Here is a 26,662-nt window from a genome sequence, read left to right as displayed (position 1 = left end):
CTCTGATATCTATTCATTGCTATCAGTATAAAAGTCAAAATTTCTTACCATGGCCTCCAGAGCCCCTCATGTTATGGGCCCTGCATGTCCCCTAGGCATTGGCATGCCTTTTACTGTGTCTGCTTTAGGCCCACTGGTTTCTTTTGAGTCCCAAGTACTTTCCATCTCCTCCTCCCCACAGCACTTTTGCACATGGCCTGTTATCCTCTGCCTTCGGGACTCTTGGTGATAGTTTGATTAGTGCTTACTTCATCACCTGCGTCTGAACCAGATTAAAAACCCTTACCCTATGCTGCCTCCAAACTGTGCATCTCACCTTCCTGCAAGTGTGTGATTATTTGATCCATGTCTTTTTCCCTCCTTTGGACCATAAACTCCATGAGAGTGGGAATTGTGCCTTTCTCTGCTTCTAGGATTGTTCCTGGCAGAGGACATGCCAAATATGTGTCATATGAATGAATATCCAAATGCATAGATGAATGAACTGTTAGAGCACATTTTGCCGCTGTATTTACTGCGATTTCTGCTTATTACCTTGTCTTCATATGCATGTTCCATTCGCCCTACTAGATTCCAGGTACTTGTTGCCTTCATGTTCATATGTCCTTATATGTGGTAGACATACTTTAAATAAAATACTAGTTGATTGAATTAAATGGCAACAGCTAATTAAAGCAAAAATTCTTCCAGTATTTAGAATATCTTAGAAAAAAGAATTAGTATCCACTTTAGATGTGAAGAGCCATACCATTCTTGAGACTCATGTTTTAAATCAATTACTGACAAGATAGCCTAGTTTTAAGGACTAAATCTGCCTAGGAAAATCATTGTCTGAGTGCTGAAAACTACTGTCTTTTGCTCCTCCTGAAAAAGTTTCTGGTTTATATGACTTTATATTGACACTAATCTACAAAACTTCTGTTAACTACAACAATAAAAATTTTCACATCAAATCAATAAAGCTTTGACTTAGAAGTGAAATAATTTATTTATTCCCATTCAGAACTCCTTGGGTAGTAATTGATTTAAATTTAATATATTTTTATATTGGTTAAATTTTTCTTTTACTCAAGTATGGTTTTTGGGTCTTCAATTAATGGTTTCTTTTAAATAAGAAATGAACTAGAGAAGAGAGAATACATTTTAATGTTTAGTGAAAATAATTAAAAAGACACTTAATTGAGGAAAGTTAATACCATGTAACTTGAATTTTCTAGAAAGCATTCTTTTCTTTTTTTATTATACTTTAAGTTCTAGGGTACATGTGCATAACGTGCAGGTTTGTTACATATGTATACTTGTGCCATGTTGGTGTGCTGCAACCATCAACTCGTCAGCACCCATCAATTCGTCATTTATATCAGGTATAACTCCCAATGCAATCCCTGCCCCCTCCCCCCTCCCCATGATAGGCCCCGATGTGTGATGTTCCCCTTCCCGAGTCCAAGTGATGTCATTGTTCAGTTCCCACCTATGAGTAAGAACATGCGGTGTTTGGTTTTCTGTTCTTGTGATAGTTTGCTAAGAATGATGGTTTCCAGCTGCATCCATGTCCCTACAAAGGACGCAGACTCATCCTTTTTTATGGCTGCATAATATTCCATGGTGTATATGTGCCACATTTTCTTAATCCAGTCTGTCACAGATGGACATTTGGGTTGATTCCAAGTCTTTGCTATTGTGAATAGTGCCGCAATAAACATACGTGTGCATGTGTCTTTATAGCAGCATGATTTATAATCCTTTGGGTATATACCCAATAGTGGGATGGCTGGGTCATATGGTACATCTAGTTCTAGATCTTTGAGGAATTGCCATACTGTTTTCCATAATGGTTGAACTAGTTTACAATCCCACCAACAGTGTAAAAGTGTTCCTATTTCTCCACATCCTCTCCAGCACCTGTTGTTTCCTGACTTTTTAATGATTGCCGTTCTAACTGGTGTGAGATGGTATCTCATTGTGGTTTTGATTTGCATTTCTCTGATGGCCAGTGATGATGAGCATTTTTTCATGTATCTGTTGGCTGTATGAATGTCTTCTTTTGAGAAATGTCTGTTCATATCCTTTGCCCACTTTTTGATGGGGTTGTTTTTTTCTTGTAAATTTGTTTGAGTTCTTTGTAGATTCTGGATATTAGCCCTTTGTCAGATAGGTAGATTGCAAAAATGTCCTCCCATTCTGTAGGTTGCCTGTTCACTCTGATGGTAGTTTCTTTTGCTATGCAGAAGCTCTTTAGTTTAATTAGATCCCATTTGTCAATTTTGGCTTTTGCTGCCGTTGCTTTTGGTGTTTTAGACATGAAGTCCTTGCCCATGCCTATGTCCTGAATGGTACTACCTAGGTTTTCTTCTAGGGTTTTTATGGTATTAGGTCTAACATTTAAGTCTCTAATCCATCTTGAATTAATTTTCGTATAAGGAGTAAGGAAAGGATCCAGTTTCAGCTTTCGACTTATGGCTAGCCAATTTTCCCAGCACCATTTATTAAATAGGGAATCCTTTCCCCATTTCTTGTTTCTCTCAGGTTTGTCAAAGATCAGATGGCTGTAGATGTGTGGTATTATTTCTGAGGACTCTGTTCTGTTCCATTGGTCTATAGCTCTGTTTTGGTACCAGTACCATGCTGTTTTGGTTACTGTAGCCTTGTAGTAGAGTTTGAAGTCAGGTAGTGTGATGCCTCCAGCTTTGTCCTTTTGACTTAGGATTGTCTTGGCAATGCGGGCTCTTTTTTGGTTCCATATGAACTTTAAAGCCGTTTTTTCCAATTCCGTGAAGAAACTCATTGGTAGCTTGATGGGGATGGCATTGAATCTATAAATAACCTTGGGGAGTATGGCCATTTTCACGATATTGATTCTTCCTATCCGTGAGCATGGTATGTTCTTCCATTTGTTTGTGTCCTCTTTGATTTCACTGAGCAGTGGTTTGTAGTTCTCCTTGAAGAGGTCCTTTACATCCCTTGTAAGTTGGATTCCTAGGTATTTTATTCTCTGTGAAGCAATTGTGAATGGAAGTTCATTCCTGATTTGGCTCTCTGTTTGTCTGTTACTGGTGTATAAGAATGCTTGTGATTTTTGCACATTAATTTTGTATCCTGAGACTTTGCTGAAGTTTCTTATCAGCTTAAGGAGATTTTGGGCTGAGACAATGGGGTTTTCTAAATATACAATCATGTCATCTGCAAACAGGGACAATTTGGCTTCTTCTTTTCCTAACTGGATACCTTTGATTTCTTTCTCTTGCCTGATTGCCCTAGCCAGAACTTCCAAGACTATGTTGAATAGGAGTGGTGAGAGAGGGCATCCCTGTCTTGTGCCAGTTTTCAAAGGGAATTTTTCCAGTTTTTGCCCATTCAGTATGATATTGGCTGTGGGTTTGCGATAAATAGCTCTTATTATTTTGAGGTACGTTCCATCAATACCGAATTTATTGAGCGGTTTTAGCATGAAGGGCTGTTGAATTTTGTCAAAAGCCTTTTCTGCATCTATTGAGATAATCATGTGGTTCTTGTCTTCGGTTCTGTTTATATGCTGGATTATGTTTATTGATTTGCGAATGTTGAACCAGCCTTGCATCCCAGGGATGAAGCCCACTTGATCATGGTAGATAAGCTTTTTGATGTGCTGCTGAATCCGATTTGCCAGTATTTTATTGAGGATTTTTGCATCAATGTTCATCAGGGATATTGGTCTAAAATTTTCTTTTTTTGTTGTGTCTCTGCCAGGCTTTGGTATCAGGATGATGTTGGCCTCATAAAATGAGTTAGGGAGGATTCCCTCTTTTTCAATTGATTGGAATAGTTTCACAAGGAATGGTACCAGCTCCTCCTTGTACCTCTGGTAGAATTCAGCTGTGAATCCATCTGGTCCTGGACTTTTTTTGGTGGGTAGGCTATTAATTATTGCCTGGATTTCAGAGCCTGCTATTGGTCTATTCAGGGATTCAACTTCTTCCTGGTTTAGTCTTGGAAGAGTGTAAGTGTCCAGGAAATTATCCATTTCTTCTAGATTTTCTAGTTGATTTGCATAGAGGTGTTTATAGTATTCTCTGATGGTAGTTTGTATTTCTGTGGGGTCGGTGGTGATATCCCCTTTATCATTTTTTATTGCGTCTATTTGATTCTTCTCTCTTTTCTTCTTTATTAGTCTTGCTAGCGGTCTGTCAATTTTGTTGATTTTTTCAAAAAACCAACCCCTGGATTCATTGATTTTTTGGAGGGTTTTTTGTGTCTCTATCTCCTTCAGTTCGGCTCTGATCTTAGTTATTTCTTGCCTTCTGCTAGCTTTTGAATGTGTTTGCTCTTGCTTCTCCAGTTCTTTTAATTGTGATGTTAGAGTGTCAATTTTAGATCTTTCCAGCTTTCTCTTGTGGGCATTTAGTGCTATAGATTTCCCTCTACACACTGCTTTAAATGTGTCCCAGAGATTCTGGTATGTTGTATCTTTGTTCTCATTGGTTTCAAAGAACATCTTTATTTCTGCCTTCATTTCGTTATGTACCCAGTAGTCATTCAGGAGCAGGTTGTTCAGTTTCCATGTAGTTGAGCGGTTTTGATTGAGTTTCTTAGTCCTGATTTCTAGTTTGATTGCCCTGTGGTCTGAGAGACAATTTGTTATAATTTCTGTTCTTTTACATTTGCTAAGGAGTGCTTTACTTCCAATTATGTGGTCAATTTTGGAATAAGTGCGATGTGGTGCTGAGAAGAATGTCTATTCTGTTGATTTGGGGTGGAGAGTTCTATAGATGTCTATTAGGTCCGCTTGGTGCAGAGATGAGTTCAATTCCTGGATATCCTTGTTAACTTTCTGTCTCGTTGATCTGTCTAATGTTGACAGTGGAGTGTTGAAGTCTCCCATTATTATTGTATGGGAGTGTAAGTCTCTCTGTAAGTCTCTAAGGACTTGCTTTATGAATGTGAGTGCTCCTGTATTGGGTGCATATATATTTAGGATAGTTAGCTCTTCCTGTTGAATTGATCCCTTTACCATTATGTAATGGCCTTCTTTGTCTCTTTTGATCTTTGATGGTTTAAAGGCTGTTTTATCAGAGACTAGGATTGCAACCCCTGCTTTTTTTTTGTTCTCCATTTGCTTGGTAGATCTTCCTCCATCCCTTTATTTTGAGCCTATGTATGTCTCTGCATGTGAGATGGGTCTCCTGAATACAGCAGACTGATGGGTCTTGAGTCTTTATCCAGTTTTCCAGTCTGTGTCTTTTAATTGGAGCATTTAGTCCATTTACATTTAAGTTTAATATTGTTATGTGTGAACTTGATCCTGCCATTATGCTATTGATTGGTTATTTTGCTCATTAGTTGATGCAGTTTCTTCCTAGCCTCGATGGTCTTTACATTTTGGCATGTTTTTGCAATGTCTGGTACTGGTTGTTCCTTTCCATGTTTAGGGCTTCCTTCAGGGTTTCTTGTAAGGCAGGCCTGGTGGTGACAAAATCTCTAAGCATTTGCTTATCTGTAAAGGATTTTATTTCTCCTTCACTGATGAAACTTAGTTTGGCTGGATATGAAATTCTGGGTTTAAAATTCTTTTCTTTAAGAACGTTGAATATTGGCCCCCACTCTCTTCTGGCTTGTAGAGTTTCTGCCGAGAGGTCTGCTGTTAGTCTGATGGGCTTCCCTTTGTGGGTAACCCGACCTTTCTCTCTGGCTGCCCTTAAGATCCTTTCCTTCATTTCAACTTTGGTGAATCTGGCAATTATGTGTCTTGGAGTTGCTCTTCTCGAGGAGTATCTTTGTGGCATTCTCTGTATTTCCTGAATTTGAATGTTGTCCTGCCCTACTAGGTTGGGGAAGTTCTCCTGGATGATATCCTGAAGAGTGTTTTCCAACTTGGTTCCTTTTTCCCCCTCACTTTCAGGCACCCCAATCAGAGATAGATTTGGTCTTTTTACATAATCCCATACTTCTTGCAGGCTTTGTTCATTTCTTTTTCTTCTTTTTTCTTTTGGTTTCTCTTCTCGCTTCATTTCATTCATTTGATCCTCAATCGCTGATACTCTTTCTTCCAGTTGATCGAGTCGGTTACTGAAGCTTGTGGATTTGTCACGTATTTCTCGTGTCATGGTTTTCATCTCTGTCATTTCATTTATGACCTTCTCTGCATTAATTAGTCTAGCTGTCAATTCTTCCACTCTTTTTTCAAGTTTTTTAGTTTCTTTGGGCTGGGTACGTAATTCCTCCTTTAGCTCTGAGAAGTTTGATGGACTGAAGCCTTCTTCTCTCATCTCGTCAAAGTCATTCTCTGACCAGCTTTGATCCGTTGCTGGCGATGAGGTGCGCTCCTTTGCAGGGGGAGATGCGCTCTTATTTCTTGAATTTCCAGCTTTCCTGCCCTGCTTCATCCCCATCTTTGTGGTTTTATCTGCCTCTGGTCTTTGATGATGGTGACGTACTGATGGGGTTTTAGTATATGTGTTCTTCCTGTTTGATAGTTTTCCTTCTAATAGTCAGGACCCTCAGCTGTAGGTCTGTTGGAGATTGCTTGAGGTCCATTCCAGACCCTGTTTGCCTGGGTATCAGCAGCAGAGGTGCAGAAGATAGAATATTGCTGAACAGCGAGTGTACCTGTCTGATTCTTACTTTGGAAGCTTCCTCTCAGGGGTGTACTCCACCCTGTGAGGTGTGGGGTGTCAGACTGTCCCTAGTGGGGGATGTCTCCCAGTTAGGCTACTCAGTGGTCAGTGACCTACTTGAGCAGGCAGTCTGTCCGTTCCCAGATCTCAACCTCTGTGTTGGGAGGTCCACTGCTCTCTTCAAAGCTGTCAGACAGAGTCGTTCGCGTCTGCACAGGCCTCTGCTGCTTCCCCTTTTGTTGTTTAGCTGTGCCCTGTCCCCAGAGGTGGAGTCTACAGAGACAGGCAGGTTTCCTTGAGCTGCTGTGAGCTCCACCCAGTTCGAGCTTCCCAGCGGCTTTGTTTACCTACTTAAGCCTCAGCAATGGCGGGCGCCCCTCCCCCAGCCTCGCTGCTGCCTTGCGGTTAGATCGCAGACTGCTGTGCTAGCAATGACGGAGGCTCCGTGGGCGTGGGACCCTCCCGGCCAGGTGTGCGTATAATCTCCTGGTGTGCCCGTTTGCTTAAAGCGCAGTATTGGGGTGCGAATTACCCGATTTTCCAGGTGTTGTGTGTCTCAGTTTCCCTGTCTAGGAAAAGGGATTCCCTTTCCCCTTGTGCTTCCCAGGTGAGGCAATGCCTCGCCCTGCTTCAACTCTCGCTGGTCGGGCTGCAGCAGCTGACCAGCACCAATTGTCCGGCACTCCCCAGTGAGATGACCCCAGTACCTCAGTTGAAAATGCAGAAATCACCAGTCTTCTGTGTCACTTGCGCTGGGAGTTGGAGACTGGAGCTGTTCCTATTTGGCCATCTCGCTCCGCCCTAGAAAGCATTCTTAATTTCAACTCAGACTCTAATATCTAAAATAATGATGGAGAGAATTGAAGAGGGGGGATACTTCCTGAATAGGAAGAGATTTTAATGGGAAGCACTGAGCATGACAGAGCCTTATGGAAATAATCCTGAGCTAAGTGGAAGTAAGTCCTGTCCTCAGAGAATTCTGCAGAGAGTCAGTAAAAACAAGGACTTGGATGATATCCACTGTGTGATATGTACAGGTGTCCAACGAGGACTGTGGCTGCACAAGTTTGACCACCATTTATGCTAATCATCCTCAAAGGCCAATAGAAATGGAAAATAGGAATCATCTCTTTGGCACTGCCAGGGTTGAATGTGTCCCCCAAGAGTTCATGTGTTGAAAACTTAGCTACCATTGTGGTAGTGTTGGTACTGGGACCTTTGAGAGGCTTTTGGGTCATGGGAGATCTGCCCTCATGAATGAATATCATGGGAATGGGTTAGTTATTGCAGCAGTGGCTTTGTTATAAAAATGAGCTCTCTTGCATGCACTGTCTTGCCTTTCCACCGTGTGATAACACAGCAAGTAGGCCCTCACCAGATGCCAGTGCCATGTTCTTGGACTTCCCAGCCTCCATAACTGTGAGCTGAATAAATTTCTTTTATAGATAAATTATCCAGTCTGTGGTATTCTGTTACAGCAACAGAAAAATGGACTAAAAACAGGCATTGATGGCTTTAGGATTTGTTTCTTTGACTGTTTATCCTTACCCCTTTCCTGCTACTAGTTGGTTAATGAGGCACTGATCTAGGAACCCTGGAAATGTTCAAGTGTTAAAATTATGTTGTTTTACCTTTTACCTTTAAATATAAGGAAAAGAAATTGGGAGAGATCAGATTAAAATCTTAAATGCTTATATGGTTTAGAAAAGTGACAGCATGAGGGAGGTCAACGAGGTTTAAGGGTAAATACTTAGGTGACCAGAAGATCTACATTAAACTTGAGGACATATCCCACTAAGACCCACAACTCAGCTCCAGCTGATTGTTTCCACATGGGACTGAATGCCTGCCCAGGGTGACACAAATTTCCAGTTTCTTGGGTAAAAAACAAAAAATGTGTTTTGGGTTTTTTGGGATTGCTTTTTTAGTATGAATTTTTTATTAAAGAGTTGGCTTAAAAACAAAATAGAAACTCTTTAATACCATACAGACCTACCAAAATGTGTATCTTCAGATTTGCCCCATAGTCTTCAGTCCTGTGCTACAGATATTTACCTCTAAATGTTATGATTCAATGTATTATTCTTCATTTTATCTCCTTTGTCTTTTTACCCCACCCTTCCTCTCTAGTGTTCTTGTTTCATTTATTTATATTGCATTTGCTTATTAAATTAATAGATTTACTTCAACAGACTTACTAAGTTCCCACCATGTTTCAAGTCAAACTGAATAAACAAAGGTAACTTTAAAAATGGTCTCTTACTATCTCACCATAATTTAACAGAATTTGATGTAGATGAAGTGGAAGCCTTTGATGTTTAAGGATCGTTTAACTCAAAGTGAGCTTAATTAAGGGCACCAAGGAGTCTAGCAGGAAGCTCCAACTTTTGGAATAAGGGCTGGAACCCAGTGAGGAAGAGCCGTACTTTATGTGGTTTGGATCAGAAGGTGCTAGAAACTTTCTTTAATGTCAGGCAGGCTGCAGAGAGAAAGCTACACTTATACTATCTGAAGCCTTCCAACCAACAAGAAATTAAGTAAGGTTTATAGTACTAGATTAGTTAAGTACAAGGCTGGGGGATTCATTTATAACTTAAACACATAAACTTTCCTGTTTGAAAACATGTTTTTAAAACTTTGGGTTTATCATGTGACTTAGAGTGGAAAGATTACCTTTGTAGAGATTAATTTAAATATTGATGGTTCAACAGTTAATATCTTGTTGAGCCTCTTGTTGCTGTAAAATATGATAAGAAAGTACATGAATGGCGGAACCCTGGGTGAGACTTTTCCACTCCAACCTGGTGGTGTTATTTGTTCATGGTGCTCTTAGGGTAGTGAATCACAACTCTTTTATAAACTTCCTTAGCTTGCTAAGGATAGTAAACTACACAGTTTTTAAATTCTTGAAGTCCTTAACATCCATGACATTGTTTCCTTTTAAAAGACTGCCCGTCAAAATGTCTTTGAAACCGAATCTTGTTTTTTTGATGCAAAGGTAGTTAAAAGGTAAAGCTTATCTTTTGATTCTAAAGGGAGCTCTGTTTTCTCTATAAGGTTGGATGTCTGGGGTGGCAGTTCCCAGCACAGGGTCACAGAGCAGTGTGTGGCTGACTCCATGAAATTTACCTGGGGAGGCTTTTCAGCTTTGCATTTTCAGGACCCCACCTCTCAAGATTTTGTAGATTTGGGATAGGACCCAAGAGTCTGTGTTGATTAAAGGTAGCCCAAGTCATTCTGTTGTGTGGTTAATTTGGGGAAATACCAGTGGTTAGGAAGAACTAATCTGATGTGGAGGATTGGTATATATGCACGTTATTGCTTCTGAGGTATAGAAGATTAATCAGGAAGTGTTCTGGCTATTCACTGGAGTGGCGAGGAATTACTCCAAGAGTGTAGAACAAAGCCAGAGCTTTCTCTGAATGTTTCTTGACCTAGAGTGGACTTAATACTTCCCAAATTTGATAAGGGAGGTGTTTTCTTTTCTGTTTGAATCTTTTATGTTTCATTACTCGTGAGTGACTTTGTCAGCAATCCTAACCTAGATTAAGAAGTTCTTTGATCTTGGAGTACATTTAAAATATCTTGTTGAAATTATTCCCTCTTTATTCATGTTATTCTACAAGCTCCATTAAATTTCAGTATTGTTGGAGAATATTATTTTATATGCTTTATTTAATCTTTCTTTTAAAAAAATGTGGAATGGATATATTTTTTACAATTCTTTCAGACCTGATTTTTTGTCAGTTTCTTAATATTGCTGTGTCCCTCTGCTGTCTTAAATTTTTCTTTTTCTCTCTCCATGGTCTGAATTGTAATGACATCTAATGTTAGCTTCTGGCACGATGCTAGTCACTTTTTGCTCGCACCCTTCTGTGCAATGCTAATCTGACATTCTGAATTTTAAGCTCTATATCTCTATAAATCCTGTCTTTTCACACAGATCAGTAGCCAAGCCTTTTATCTGAGCCTTATATTACAAAAAGGATGCAAAATCAGAAGATATCAGTGGAGTAATCATTTTAAAAAATAAGATACAAAATTAAATTTGGTTCAAATATAACAGGTGATCAAAGGACCTTTCTGCATAAATTATTTTCTAAGTTATTTGTGTCTGTTTTTACTCTTTAGGCATTATTGGTTAAGATTCTACTCAGTCATTGACTTAATTTTGCATGTCGTCTAGCATATTTAATCTACCAACATTAGTAGCTTATTTAATGTTTGAACCTACAGAAGTGTTGCCTTTAACCATATATCACAGCAAAGACTAAAGCATTTTAAATTACGTGGAATAATCATATACTATGTAAGTGTGTGATAACTTCAGTAATGTATTTAACACTTCTACTTTTGGATTAAAATAGTGAAACAATGGGCATTGATTTACCAAGTTGAAAGAAAACAGTCAGATGATCTAGGCATGCCACCTATGTTATTTATATTTTAAAATTGGATTTATTTTGAGAGTTTTGTTTTCTTTAAATTCTATCATTAGGTAACATTTAGTTTCTATCATTTGGTAACATAGATGGACTTTAGCTTTGAATCAGTACATGCCATTATGGTCTTGTTAAGGTGTATAAATGAAACCACAAGAATATAGTGGATGAAACCTGAGAAGGGAGATAATATTTGATGATGCACAACATATAATCTATGTACAGCCCAATCCTTATGCTTTGAAAGTTTTGTGATAGGTTGATAATTTTCATAAAAAGGTGTGCCTTGTCCTAAAATGTTTGCAGGAAATATTTTCAGTATTTTTAGTATTAAATCAATGGGAGAGAGATTTTAAACATATGAGTTAGATATGCACTGTTTATTTTCTTGTATTGCTTACAACTAAACTTGATAGTTTATGGAGTGTTTTCTAAGACTGTTATTTATAAAATAAAACCAAATTATTCATATATTTTTATATTTAAACCCTCTCAGATAGTTCTTTAATGTGATGAGAACTGGAAATACAGACCTCTCAAACATTTTTGTTTTTTCTTAATAGGAAGAAGAAAAGAATTCGGTCAGTTATCCTTCTCTCCTTAGCCACATAACTTCTTCTTTCATGAATCATCCAGTCTTTCCAATGGCAAATAAGTTCTCCTCACCTACCCTTGATCTGCAAGGTGAATTCTCTCCATTACAGTCATCTTTGCCTTGTGACATTCATCTGGTTAATCTGAGAACAATACAGTCAAAGGTATGTCTCAAAATATGTCTTATACAAAATTACTGTTTATTATGTACTTGTTTTAAGGGGGTAAGGAAAGGGGAAAAAAGTAATGTATGCTTTACTATGCTTTGAGGAATTATTAACAGGGCTTCACCTTTAGCCAGAAGCTTCATGCCTTTCATTTGACTGTTGCTCTGTATTTTAAAGCATATCCTGATACTAATTTGCTCTTAAATTCTGTATGGCAAGCAGGTCAGGAAATATCATTAGTAGGTGGGCAATCTGGGCCTTAAGTTTAGCACTACTGACTTTTCCCGTTCATTTCTCCTTATTAGACAGTATCTCTCAGAAGCTAGATAAATAGTACTTAGTTATTTCTGTATCAGAGACTTCGCATTTTCGTACCTTTCTCTTGAGAATCACTGCAACTCAGTTTCCCATTAGAAAACCAACTGTTTAGAAGAAATATTAGAGGAAAAGCATGGGGAAGTTTTATTAGGTATGAAATTTAATTTAGTTAGACTACAGTTATATACATACCTGTTTTTAACATCAAAAAAATAGCATTTGGAAAGAACAAGAATTAGACATTTGACATTGTTCTTATGTGTTGCAAAGCTGCTTTGATATTGCAAATTGACATAGATTTAGCTGGAAATAGTAAGTGGTTATGGATTCTGTGGAAAATACCTCATGGTAAAGGCCTAAGTATGAAAAGAAGAGGATGCTCATGTTTAAAGACCGTATAAGAGGTGAGAAATGTTTAATTTAGAACAAAGAACTAAAGCAATAAAGTAAGGATAAATGCCTATAATTTGAACGTTAGAGATTTACAACTTTATGTCTAAGATGTAGGATAAAAAATGTAATTTCTTTTTTTCCTTTATAGATTTTTAGTTGAGACACTTTTGAAAATAAAGGTCAGATAAACAGGGGAAAAATAGCAATAGTATGTTGTACATGCTATACCCGTCACTTGGGAGAGGCCTCAGTTCAAAAGTATTTTTTCCCCAAGGCAGTGGTTTTGGGACCTTGCCTAAATAATGTTTTAACAAAGAGCCATAAATCCTCTAGAGACAAGACAAAGAAGAAAGCATCTTCAGGCTTCCAAAAGGCAGGAAAGTGTGGGAGGATAAATTTATGGGAAGAGTAAAGTCTGCTCCTAGATGCTCTAGCACTGCTGTCTCTTAGTTGATTAGCAAGCCTAGTAAAGGGGCCTGTCTTTAGACAAGAAAAGGCAGAGAGGAAGGGCTGAAGACCTCTTGTATTTGTAAACTGCTGTAAAAATCAAACAGGCAGAAGAAGGGACAGAATGGCCCCCTGGTTTTTTTCCTTCTTCAGCTCAATAATCCTCAGTTTTTCGAGAGAAAAGTATTTTGGTTTCCTTCAGAGATAAGGAACTTATGCTTGGCTATGCAGGCAAACATATATGATTTGTAATAATGACTAGAAGCAAATGCTTCAGGCATGTGTATGTGTGTGTGTGTGTATATGGAAAGGCTTTTTAAAATCATATGAGTGAACTTGCAGGATTTATTTCCTACTCACTACATGCCAGTTACTGCCATAGGCACTAGGGGTACAGTTGTGAACAAAACAGACAAATGCTCCTGCCTTTCTGGAGCTTAGAATCTAATGGGAGGAGAAAAATAAGAAAAAGTAAGAGAAATATATGTTAGATGGTGTTAAGTGTTATGAAGGAGTAAAAAGCGAAGGGCCATTCAGAGGAGGTAACACAATTTTGATTAAGGTGTGTAGAGAGGGCCTCACAGGGGTGATAATGGAGTAAAAATCTGAAGAAATTCAGAGAATAAGAGACTGCTGCAGATTTCTGGGGGTAGAGTGCTCCAGGAAAAGAGCAAGTGTGAAGGCCCTGAGGCCGGAGAGATATGTGGTCAGAACAGAAGCTCCATGAGAGCTGTGCTTGTCCTTTATTCATTGCTATATCCCTGTGAAGAACAGTGCCTGCACAAAAGATCTCAAAAACTATTTTGAATCAGTGAATTGTGTAGATGTTTTTTCTAGGATTCTGCTGTGGTTTTTTGTAGGTCTACATTTTGGCTCCCTGAGGTGTCATGTCATAAATCAATGAGCTAAAAGAAATGGAAGGAATAGAGTAGAGGGCATCAAATACTCTGGGCTTCAGGTTACCACCGCCCAGCATAGATGGTAGAGGACATCAGCGACCTGAAGAACCCAGAAGCTTCTGGGGAGGATGGGCGGTCACCATCCCTTAGCCTCACTTCTAGGTGGCTCCTCCACTGTAGTTGTTTTAAATGTGATTGCTTTTTGGAAGCAGCTGGAGCTGACTAGAGTCAGTGAGCATAGGGTTTTACCTTCTGTAAGCAAAGCCTGGAACTTGTTTTTTATGTCACCTTTTTTTGGTGGTCACTCACTTCTTCACATCCTTCTTGCTTTTGACTGTTTTCTTGTAATACAAATCTAATCCCTTCTCAGATGAAAAATCCCATTGCCTCCTGAATTGGCTCAGACACTGAGCATTCAGGCCCTCTGCAGCCTGGCCTCTACTCACTGCAGCCACCTGGCTTCCCGTTGTTCTTCATGTCTTTGGACAGGTGGGCCACCCTCCCTGCTGACTCAGCTACCATTTCTAACTTGAGGTTAATGTCACGTATTGCTGTGTCAGGTCTTTTGCTAAAAACAGATGAAATCCTATTGTGAAAGCCTTTTGAAAACAAAAGCACTTTGTAAACATACCTTGTTATTCTAATGACACTCCAACTTGGGTGCAGATTGGGGTTTTAGCAGAGGGAATAGAGAGCAACTTAACAACATAAAGATTTGACCAAGAGGATTAAAAACTGAAATGTTAATAATGCCTATTGATAACTACCATGCTGGCACATAATCAGAACTAAATACTTGAGAGTTTTGCATTATCATATAATATCAGTTGGTGCCAGTTCCTGTGTTAGCCTTTGACTCTTAGCACATATTTATAACAGTTGTTTAAAAGCCCGCTAGTAATCCAAGAGGAAGGATTGGTCCATTCAAAACCACTTCTTTGAAGAATTGCCCTAACCTGATAATAGAAAGATAATCATTGAAGGGAACTGTTGTGGGTATTGATTCAAAGAAAGCTGTGCTTACAAAGTGTCCAGTGTAATTCCATGCTTATACTAAAAGAAAGACCAAAATAACTCAATGAATAAGTGCAGAAGCCAGACCTAAGCATTTTGGTTGGGTTCCTGTTTCTGTGAGCTAGAAGCTTCCAATGTGCAATAATGGGCAGTTCATTTGGAGAATGCAACTTATTTTTCCCCTTGAAATAATGTCAAAATAGACATAGGTTCCAAGCAAGACCTGAAGTCTGCATTGGCTTGTATTTAAGTAAGCATTTTCCTAACCACCAGAGTATTTCATGAGACATGTGTTTGAAGGCCACTTTAGCATGATAAGGACACATGTCTTCCTGCCTGACCAACTCCTACAGCACCATGATAGAGAGTACCTTGCTTGGCCCTCCTCTGGGCCTCTGTCTAAAGGTTTCTCAGTTCTAAACCTCACTTGGTTTTCTTGACTCCTGGGATAAGGGGTTACATATTCGAAGAACAGTGAGGGAGGCGAGTTGCAGGCTGCAGGTATAATAAGCCACTGAGGTGGTTCAGCAGTTTCAACTACTAGTCCTCAGATTCACTGTGTCCGGATCACACAGGGGAGATTTTAAACATAGAGACTTCTACAAATTTCCAGATCTCTGAGATTCTGATTCTGTAGGGCTGGGGAGGAGAGCCTAGGAATTCATAATTTTTAGAAATTTTTCTGATGAAATTGCTGAGTTATCTCCATTTCCTAAATTAGGAAAGTAAGAGTTAGAGCGAAGTTAAATGATAAAATCACTCAGCCGCAAATGGCAGAATCAGACCTATAGCCAGGCCTCTGAATCTCAGTGCTGTGTGTGGTCTCAGAGGGTAGCATTTGACTTTTTTAGAATTACTACATGTGTTTGTAAAAGTCCAAGCTTTCCAGGATTGCTCTATATTAGTAGATGAGTTTACATTTTTGTATAGACATATCTTGCTTTTAGACAGACATATCTTGCTTTTCTGCTTTATATCAATTTTTGGAAATGATTATATGCCGTATATTTGTATTCAGATGAAGAGAGGAACAAACATCTCTTGAAACCCTGCCTCACAGCATGCTGCGTGGCCTCGCCCATTCCAGCCACTATCTACAAACTTACCCGTTAGCCTTCCTGTTCTGTTGACCAGTCTTTCAACTCTTTTCCTTGATCACCCCCTTTCCCTACACCATGAAGAGCTTGAGATACTACAAAGAAGCTTCCGTAAAGGTTTGAAACCTTGGGAACAGGAACACCACTCAAATACACTAAATGCAAAAGCCTTGTCCTCAGGAAAGGACCATTGTTTAAGAAGAAGGGAGATTGGGTATAGAAGATGCTGGGAGGATCTCATGGGAGGACAGATCATGAGTCAGCCTTCTGAAGCTGGAGCTGCAGGTTCAGCCTAGACTAGAGGGACAAAGAGGAAGCTGGTTAAGCTCAGCTTCATGGAGCCATTCTACTTGGAATCACTTTAGAAAAGTGATATGTAGTTCAACTCTTTTTCTTTTTCTTTTTTTTAGATTATTTCCATGACTTTTATATTTAGACGTATTTATTTTATATAAACATGATATATCATATATATATTTTACATATATATATGATATATCATGTTTATATAAAAATACATATACATATATACACATATATATACATATATATATCTTAACTCTTTATTCTCTATGTAATTTATTTTGATTTGTATTTAACTGTTTCTTGCAAATAGTTAACCATCATTTCAATATCAGCAGCACTTACTGAATAAGATTTTCTCTCTCCACTTGTTCATTCTGCCTCTTCTTTTCTTGTAAAAGGCAGTTTGAGGATTTTACTTTATTTGTCTTTCTTATAAGAATTGATTGGTGCTTTATTGATCTCCTAGCTTCTGGAAAGGTGAAAATTGTGGGAAAAAAAAATTCCTTTGTTGTACATATCTAAGAACAGCCATTTACCTTCCCTTTCTTTCTGTCATTTTATCTTGTTGATCAAAACAGGATAGCTATTATTGGACATTTTAATGAGCACCCTGAAAAATGAATTTCTACTGGTTATTTCCTGTCTTTGGACTTATAACCTTTCCAGCTGCTAGAATGCACTAGAGATGAGTGTTAGGTATTTTCAAAGAATCTGAGTGGGTTGGAGAAATTTTCCCACCAGATGTGTAGCCATGCCTTAATCTATGTTCACCTTACTAACTCTGTGAGAAGGGTGGGGTCCCATGAGTCCTGGAGAATTTGGCCAAAGTTATGGTCCCTCTTTTCCCCATAAATGGTGGGTGCACACATAGTGTTTACTACAGTTTCTGAAAGTTTACTGTTTCTTTTGGTGCGAGAGAGGAATGACATAACTCACGTCTTAAGATCTTCAGTAGAGGACTATTCACCTGCTTTTTCCTTAGAAGAGACTGTCATGTGTGTATAATTTCCAGAATGGCCTTAAATCCTATTTGAAGTGGGGTGAATGGAGAGGTGGATAGGTGGTAGATGGAAGGAAATTACAATTTCCAAAGCTTGATTTCTGAATTGATATATTTTTTGATAAGTCACAGTTTTATCTCTGCTGGAACCATCAGTCAATACTCCCCTTTTTCAGCCATAAATTGAAGGGGTTATCTCCTTTAGTTTACAGTATTTTGTTATTTTACATCAAAAATAATTTTTATCTTTTCTCTCCTGGCTAGGTATCTATGAGCACAAATTCGTAGCTAATGCAAAGGTAGGAGAAGGAAGCTGTTAAAAGCTTAAACTTTGGAATCAGATGTCCTGGGTATGAGTATGATCTGCTTCGCTTTCTAACCATGTGACTTAGAGCAAGTCACTTAACTCTCTGAGTCTCAGCCTCCTCCTTAGTAACATGGAGATGGTAATAATACTCACCTTAGAGATGTTCTGAGGATTTTAGTGTTAGTAAAGTGCTTAGAACAGTGTGTGGCACATAGTAAGCCCTATGAGTGCTTGACAAGTAAAGGTTCTTACCTGTGATAGTTCAGTCATGAACAATGGTGATTATCACTACTAAGGAGGTAAAAACATTGGCACTTCTTTATAAATTAGAGGTTGACATTTATTGCCAGAGTAAATCTTGATGTCATTTTTACTTATTCCTGATATTTTAGGTTGGTACAAAAGTAATTGCAGTTTTTACTATTAAAAGTAATGGCAAAGCTACAATTACTTTTGCACCAACTTAATACTTTGTTACTAATTCCTCAGATATTTAAAAATAACATATCTAAAATTGTCTGTTTGCCAGTCATTGTGCCAAGTGCTTTACATGAACTTTAAAGCTCTCACAACAACACTAAGAAGGTAGGCAGTATTTTCATCCCATCTTACAGAATAGGAAAGTAACTGACCTAGAGATATGATAGTTAACTGTCTAGGGCACACAGCCATTAAATGTGGTCCTGGGAGCACACGCAGGTGTGTCTGAGTCCAGATGGCTTCTCAGAACCTTATACTGTCTTGCATGGGAACAAGAAGGGAGAGGGAGCACTGAAAATATGAGGGAATACACTGTCTATTTTTCTTGTGTCCTCAGTAATAATAGGACACCTACATAAGGATATCCCAACCATTGGTGGGAAAAGACTAAGGGCTAATCCAAGATCACTTGTGGTCATTGCTATTTGAGTATAAGAGAGAATGCTTTGCGATAGAGATTTCCCCATATATTTACATATTTTAATACAAACTCATATACCACCTCAAATATTTCAAAGGTTGTTGTGAGATAAAATGAGTTAATTGATGAAAAGCATTCTGCACAGGGTATGACACACAGCAAGTGCTCAACAGGTATTAGCAATGACTGATATTGTCACTGCGGTTGACCCTCAGTCCTCAGAGGGACTCTTCACGGGTCCAGCTTAGCTTGATGAATTTGTAGAGGTTTACTCAAAGTCACATAAATGGTTCATGGTAGAAAAAGTCATTGGTCTGATCCAGCTTTCTCTAAGCCCCGCTTTATCTGATGGCTTCATTCTGCAAACCAAATCATCTTTCCCCATACTCCACCAAGTTGCTGGAAAAGTCTCAGAGGCCCAGCTTAGTCTGTGAGCCGAATGTTGGTTTTATCCTCTGAATTAAGTTTGCAATGGGTTTTCTCTGTGCAACTTTTGAATACGCCAGCCTTACTTCAGTAATCCAGCCTTGAAAGTGATCTAATCTGTTTTACAAAGATAGTTACCTACCACAGTGCTTGGCACAGTTTCAAAAATTGTAAATTTTCTTCCCCACATCCTCCCGTTTTATGGGGTCCAGATATTACTAATGCATTAATGAATGTAAAAGTAGTTCTTCCAAAATCTGTTTACTCTCCTAGAGCATACAGTGTAACTACTTGAAGGTATCTGTTTTCCTGCATGCATATTCAATTTAAATTCACAGTTTCCCTACTTTGAAAAACAGTTTTCTTGGAAATAAATGTCTAGACAGACTTTGAAACTGAAAAACTGCTGCTTTGCCTCAGGTATTTTTGCTTGAAAACTGATACTTTCATGAATATTTGATTTTTTAAAAACTTGGACAAAGATGATTGCTATTTCAGTTTGTTCTTACAAAAGTGATGTAATTTTAGTTTTGAGAGAAAGTGTAACTTTTTCTATCAGTGAAAGTTAATTTTTATGACTTTTATCTCTATTTTTATATTGTCAGTTTAAATCTCTTGTAGAATTCAAATGTAGAATTCCAAAGGTGTTTCCCTCCCAACTTTTTTTGTCCCCTTCTGTTGCTATAAAGGCCTTAGGAATTCATTATTCCAAGAGCAAATGTGTTGCAGGAATTGTAGCAATGCATGCTATCAAGTGATAAGTAAGGATGGACCCATGAGTTAAAAAGGCCAAATACTTTAGGTTAACAGTGATATGTGCTTTTAAAAGAGCTTAATGAAGAGGGTTTCTAACCTGTTAATCTGAATACAGACTTTGTTATGATTTTGATATATGACTCTAGACATATAATTTAGGAGTTCCCTGAGTCTTTAGCTACAAAGTTGTAATGTCAATAAAGGAAATTTATGCTAAGGGCTTCCTGTGTGCCAGACACTTGACCAGATCTTTGTTAAGCTATTTCATTTCATTTCATCTTCATTTTATGGAAAAGGAAAACCTGGTTTTGTTGAAATCCACAGCTAGTAAATTGCAGAGCAAAGATCCAGATCTCCAGCTGTCTGACTCCCCAGTCAGGCTCTGAACCACTCTTACTACACAGCTCCTGCACTAACGCATTCTGCCCTACAAGGCAGTGTGAGGCTACTTACATAGTATTTCCAGCAGGTTAATCCACACAGTGACTCATGAAGGAAATAATACAAGCATTGCCCTCATTTTGCAGGCAAAAAAATAGATATTTAGGAAGAAGAAATTCCTATCCTAAGGTTTCACAGTTGGCACATGATAGAGTGCTCTTTGTTTTTCTTTGGGAGATCAAATGATACCATAAATGAAGGATTTTCCTATTTATTTTTCTACTGCATGGGGAGGGTGTTTTAAATGTATTGAAATGCATTAGAAATTTTTATTATATGATTTAAAATTGCTGTGTGTATTGTGGTCTTGTGATGACTCAGAATTCCTTAAATGACTTTTCCTTCAAACAAAGTCTTAGCAGTACCGCTACAAAATATCAGTGTGAAACATCATAGCATAGGTTATTCCAGCCAAGACTCTGAGGTGAGGACAGCTTTAAACCATTCAGGCACATTAAAATCAAATCAGTGGTGGAGATTCTGGCAGCTATTCAGGAAAGATGTCTCTTTAATGCATTAAAAAATCTTATCCCCTGGTGAGGATGATCAAGAGTTTGGGCATATTCCTGTCTGTGACCAGAGAACAGAGGAAAGAATCAGTTTTATCACAGTGTCAGTGCTAAGCAGCACATGACTCTTTTTTCAAAAACTGTATGTTTCTTAATTTTTCCAGGGATTTTAAATTCATTTATCATAAACACCTTCCAACTTTAGGAAACATAAAATTTATTGAGATAATTGTATTTTAAAATATTCAGAGACCTGAACCATTAATGACATTGATACTTAAATGGATATGAGAAATTTTATTGTGAGAAAAGGTATACTGACCCTCTTAGCTGACTTGTCAGGTGGGTATTTTTATTTTTGCCTGCCCATCCACAATAGCTTCTGTAGTATCAATTTGAATGATACATCAAACTGATAAATGTGAGCTGGCCTACCAAGTGAAAGCATAACTAAATTTAAATAGCTCTAATATAAAAATAATGAATCAATACATCAAAGATTAAGAATGCAGTTAGCAAAAATTAGTGTTCAATAAAGAAGCATGTGTGACTTTTAAGTTAGATGGTATATCATTCAATGACCAGATAAGGACTAAGTTCAGGTGCAGTTTATTCAACTGACATGTGTGTTCAAAAAGTAAGATGAAAGCAAAATGCTTTATTTGAAGAAACTTTGATAAAACAAATAATATATGGACATAAGGAAACCTAAGTCCTCGGGGATTATAGGAGAAACCAAGGCATGAGGTTACCTAACAAGTAACCTTAGAACATAATCTCATCTGGCTCAGTACAGGTAGGAGAGGATGGTAGCAGGTGAATGGGCAGTGAGCATGGACCTGAGGAGAAATGAATTTGCCTAACTTTCTTGCTAAATAAACGTGCTTTTGGATGCTGACATCAAGAGAGTGGTGTGTGAAGTACTGTAAATATTTGCTTTATTGTCTGCGTGGTGTGACTCCATTCTGCTCATTTGTAGGTGGGCAGTGGGCATTCCAATGAGGCAGCCTTAATCCTCCACAGAAAAGGGTTTGATTGTCGGTTCTCTAGCAAAGGCACAGGGCTGTTTTGTTCTACTACTCAGGGAAAGGTAAGTTGAAAAGGTTATTTTTGCTTACTGTTAGTGCACTTTGAAATCTCTTTCTGCAAAGAATCTTGACAATAAGATCATGTTTCATTGCCTCTTTACTGTCTCAGTTTCATCAGTCTGCAAATTTGTTTGAATCTCCCCAACTGAAAAATACACTTTCTCAAAACTTCAGCCTGCTTTCCTTGTCAACATCAAAAGGTATAGCTGGAGTTTATGCACATTTGAAGGCAATGCTCTTGTCATTTCCTCAGCCTTCTATTTCCAGCCTAAAAAGTGCCTTGTTCCCAGTCCCCCAGTTTTCTCCTCCCCTGAACCATACATGCTCACATATCATTTAGTTCAGCACTGGTAAACCTAAGTCCTACAGAGGCCAAGGCAAGTTTATAATAACTGAAGCTTTATAGAGGTAGCCATAAAGAAGCAACTGGGAGAATTGAGACTGTAGGCTAGTAGGATAATCCACCCACAGCCCAGGAGGCAGCTGTACGTAGCACCAATCAGTTGTTTTCCCTTGGGAAATAAATGTAGGTCTTGGTATTCTGATTAGTGCAGATTTGCATATGAGTCAACACTGTGCAGGCCAAACAGATCCTCAGTCTGAACACAGCTTGCTGGCTGCCTATTTGTTATTTCTTTTCAAGTTGGTCTTTCTGGCAATTCCATCAAGCCTGTCCTTGGAAGGAAACAAACCTCCAATCTCCTGCCTTTGTCACTGAACAGGCCATGACTCAGAGAAGGCAGCTGGGCTGATTTGGGCACACAGGCAGGTCTGCCTCACCAGGCAGCTCAGCTGACCCAACTTTCCTCCAAAACCCCATAAATAATGCTGTGGACCAGACTCAAGTGATTCAGTTCCAATCCTACAAATTAGCGTGTGTGGGGTCCAAAAAGAAAAGAAAAATGTGGTAGGAGCCCTGAACCTACTTAGATAGATTAGCTTCTACATTTCTTTTACCCTGCCCTGCTTGGAGTTGATGCCAAGAAAGCACTGATATTTTTATTACTTTTTTGTTATACTGTATTTGCACTCTATCTTATTGTTGATGATCTAAGTATACTTGGTTCTGAGCATTCTGACATTAAGGCCTTGAGTCATAAGGGGGTTATACGATCCAGAGAGACAGATAACATGGCAGCAGTGAGGGAAACACTTTCCAAATGACCTGTCCACCTCTATAGACTGGGACTCAATGACATAATGATCCTTCCTTGTAGTGAGCCTGTGTGCTCTCTGTCAACTCTGTTGGAACAGGAAAAAGTGGTTGAGGACTACCATTGTTAGGGGATAAGTATGGACTAAAAGAGAATAAGGATGTTTTTAAAGCTTCTTGGCCATTGGATGTCCTTTCTTTTATGGAAAAAGCCCCTGTACGTGATAAAATTCTCAAGCAATACAAAAAAGAATGCAGAATATGTTGCTCATGACCATTACTGGTTTCCTGTTTCGTTCCAAGGATAGTCTGTATGTTCAAGCATGTATATGTGTATATTTAATTCACCCTTTTTTCCATAAAAGAGAACTTATATATGTATGTTTAATAACTTATATATGTATATTTAATCCACCCTTTTTCCTCAAAAGAGAACTTCGACATACTGTTTTATTCCTTCTCATACTGATTTTCACAGAATATATAGTTGTGCTGCTAATCTTCAAAGTTGATCTAAATATGCAAATTTTTTCATTTACTTTTCAGATGTTGGTACAGAAACTTTTTAACAAGTTTATTGTTGAAAGTCTCACACCTTCATCATTATCCTTGATGCATTCACCTCCCGGCACTCAGAATATAAGTGAGATCAACTTGAGTCCAATGGAAATCAGCACGTTCCGAATCCGGTTGAGGTGAACCTGACTTTCACATTTGGATTGGGAATCATTGGCTTTTATACCTTTCTTGGTTTGACGTGCAATAAAGAAGCACATTATTTTAGCTTCTGGCTACTGTGAGAACATGAATTCTGTGATTCTGTGATTTTTTTTTTTTCTTTTACCACTACAGTAAGAAAAAAAAAAAAAAAGCCATGCTATCAATCAGGTTTCTTTTTTTTTAAACTTCCTCCCATGAACTACCACCATCAGTATGAATTGATGCAACAAATTAAGGAATATTTAAAGACAGCCTCTCAACAGATTGTATCTCAGGTTAAATGCTAACTAATTATGTCTGTGTTAGGGGTTGTGAAGAGATTCTTACAGTATCTGTGTGCTGATCCTTCATTAGTTTTACAAAAACACCTATTTGGCTGAAATGGAATAAAGTGTTTGTGGGTAAAAGCTAATGGCCAAAATGGTTGCAATCATTCATACTAGTTTGAAAAATTATGTGTTGAAGTAAGTGGAAAAGTGCAATCTATCCACCCTTATGATTAACATAGTTGATTTTTATACCTTTTTCTGGTGTACCTCTTGACCTTTTCCTTCCCTTCCTACCCTTTCTAAGTATTTCCAGAAATACCTGATTTTGAATCATTCAACAGTAGAAAAAGAGACGTATTTTCATTACTTGACAATGTGGGATGGGTGCAATTTATTCCATCTTCACTAAAATAGAAGCAATTCCATAGGTACCATAAACCTATTTTAGGTACCACAAGGTGTCTTTTTACGCAGCTCATTTGAATACAGGTGTTCTGAGAAGGGGTTTCTATTTTAAAATTACCATATCAAAATAAATGTGCCTTATTTTTTTATAAGTCTTGTTAAATCAGTGTCCATATTACTGTCTGGGGAAGGGGAAATGTTGTGGGATCAGGGAGAGGGGTAGGGTACTTTCTATGACACATAAATTGTGTAATTTTTGCCTGACAATGCTGGCCACATTCTGATCTGTTACATTAAATTTGTGGTGATGTTACTCTAAACATTTTGACTATTTGAATGTACTGAGATGTCAGAAAACAAAACAAGGAAGGAAAATATTGTTAATTAAAATATGCTGCTGCCAAGGAAACTGCAACTTGAAGCAAGGATTTTGTAAAATGCAAAATCCAGCTACTGTTTCCATTTCACAGTAGTTAACTATATTAAAGAGAGAATGCTTTAAAATTGATCTTGTTTTGAAACCCACTTTTATGTAGCTCATCATGGTTTATCTAACTAAGGAATATGTTTGTTCATTCAATTCTCAACTTTTGTATGTGCTAACCTTAAAGTGAAGTTCTGAGCCCATGTGCCATTACAGTGCTTTTAATAAAATTTATTTGGGATTATCGTTTCCTTAACATTAAAATAATAGCAACATTTAGACTATTCAGTTTTAGCATAGAAAGGAGTCTTTGAGTATGTACAGTTTTGAAAATTCTCTTTGAGTTAATCAATTTCATATTCTGTGGCTTTCAACCTCCATTTACCTTTTGTCATTCCAACATCTTTATAGAGAAATAAAAACCCAATTTCTCTTTCACCATATAGTTTTATTATCATCTGGATTTTCACTCAAGATGCAGCTCCTAAGATTATTGTTATGTTAAATTCATAAACTCATTTGCCTTTAATAATTAAGGAAACAATACCAGTGTTGATAAAGATATTACAAGGGGTAATTTCATGCAATAAACATGTACTGTAAGTTTTCTTCCACATTTTTTGGGAAAAAACTAAAAAAAGAAAACGGACTTCCTTTTTGTGGACATCTACAGATGTTAGGGTTGCCAGAAGTAAACCCCAGGAATGAGATCAGTATTTTCATTGCATCTTAAATGTAAAACCTTCCTGTGGGAGTTCAGTGTGTTCTGTGGTTAAGTGGGTGTGCTTAATCATTCTGGAAATTCTGATCAGATGAAATTAAAAAAAAAAAAATCTTGATGCAATAACAGTGATTTTGCCACTTCTGGTTGTTTGAGATGGATCTGTCCCATGTCAGTCTGGGGTTTTATTCAGCTTGTGTTGCTACTAGCAGTTCACAGGTAAAGCAGAAATTCTCTTTAACCAGCAAGTTTCTGCTTTTTAAAGTTACTTTTAGAATAAATCATCAGGGAAATGAAGAGAGGATGCTTTTGCTTTGGGTTGTGGTCAAAAACTGATTAAATAATGTAATGTCTCTGGCACACACTAAAAACCATACACTTCAGTTGTGATCCCAGTGGCATATTTATTTGGTTAGGTTTCATTACATTTATTATTACAGATGTTCAATTGACCAAGTAGTTCAGTGTTTTCTTTCCTTTTTTTGGAAATTTTGAGTTTGTGACTGCAGTGTTCAAGAACTCAGCATCCTTGTTTTCTACAAATACTGATTAAAATAAAATGCTGTAAAACGTGTTGTAAAACATTATCATGATCTTCCCATGCCTTTGTTGTACTTGTGCCGAAATGTTTTTATATTCCTTTGGAAGAAAATGTTTGCCTTCATTTTGATCATTTTGTTCACCTTGGAATCAACAGGTTTTGATATTTTTCTCTTGGAAGATTTTATATCTTTTTGGGAATATGTAATATAAGATCTCTAATAAAAGATAATCTTATCATGTACATGGTCCTCTAGAGTAGTTCTTAATCCTATTTTATAAACATGTTTTAAAACATAGTGAAAGGGTAGGGGGAGTAGTGAGGGTCTGTTGTTCCTTCATGATGGATTGCCTTTTTTTTTTTTTTTTTTTTTTGACACAGAGTCTCGCTGTCACCTTGCAGTGATGCAATCTCAGGTCACTGCAACCTCTGCCTCCTGCGTTCAAGCAATTCTCTGTCTCAGCCTCCCAAGTGGCTGGGATTACAGGTACCCACCACCACTCCTGGCTAATTTTTGTATTTTTAGTAGTTACAGGGCTTCACCATCTTGACCAGGCTGGTCTTGAACTCCTGACCTCGTGATCCACCCACCTCGGCCTCCCAAAGTGCTGGGATTACAGGTGTGAGCCACCACACCTGGCCTGGATTGCTCTTTCTTTAGTCCAGTTGTAGTTAGAAAATGTAGTTGTAGAGAGAAGATTGTAGATGGGTGGTGTCTAGTGTTACATCTGGGT

The 26,662-nt window shown here is 38.0% G+C and overlaps 1 protein-coding gene across 1 annotated transcript in view; it reads left to right on the top strand.

Moving 5' to 3' along the window:
- MAN2A1 (mannosidase alpha class 2A member 1) overlaps window positions 1–26,171 on the top strand; it is a 192,438-nt gene extending 166,267 nt beyond the window's left edge. The window contains exons 20-22 of the mRNA XM_030926978.1: window positions 11,596–11,790; window positions 21,587–21,697; window positions 23,395–26,171. Of these exons, the coding sequence (XP_030782838.1) occupies window positions 11,596–11,790; window positions 21,587–21,697; window positions 23,395–23,547 (459 nt within the window). The 3' untranslated portion in view covers window positions 23,548–26,171. The remainder of the gene's footprint in view (window positions 1–11,595; window positions 11,791–21,586; window positions 21,698–23,394) is intronic.
- Window positions 26,172–26,662: the final 491 nt, after the last annotated feature.

This window comes from Rhinopithecus roxellana, chromosome 3 (genome assembly GCF_007565055.1).
Source record: "Rhinopithecus roxellana isolate Shanxi Qingling chromosome 3, ASM756505v1, whole genome shotgun sequence".
Taxonomy (NCBI): domain Eukaryota; kingdom Metazoa; phylum Chordata; class Mammalia; order Primates; family Cercopithecidae; genus Rhinopithecus; species Rhinopithecus roxellana.
The sequence above is the reverse complement of the archived record's forward strand: the minus strand, read 5'-3'. Positions and strand labels throughout refer to the sequence as shown.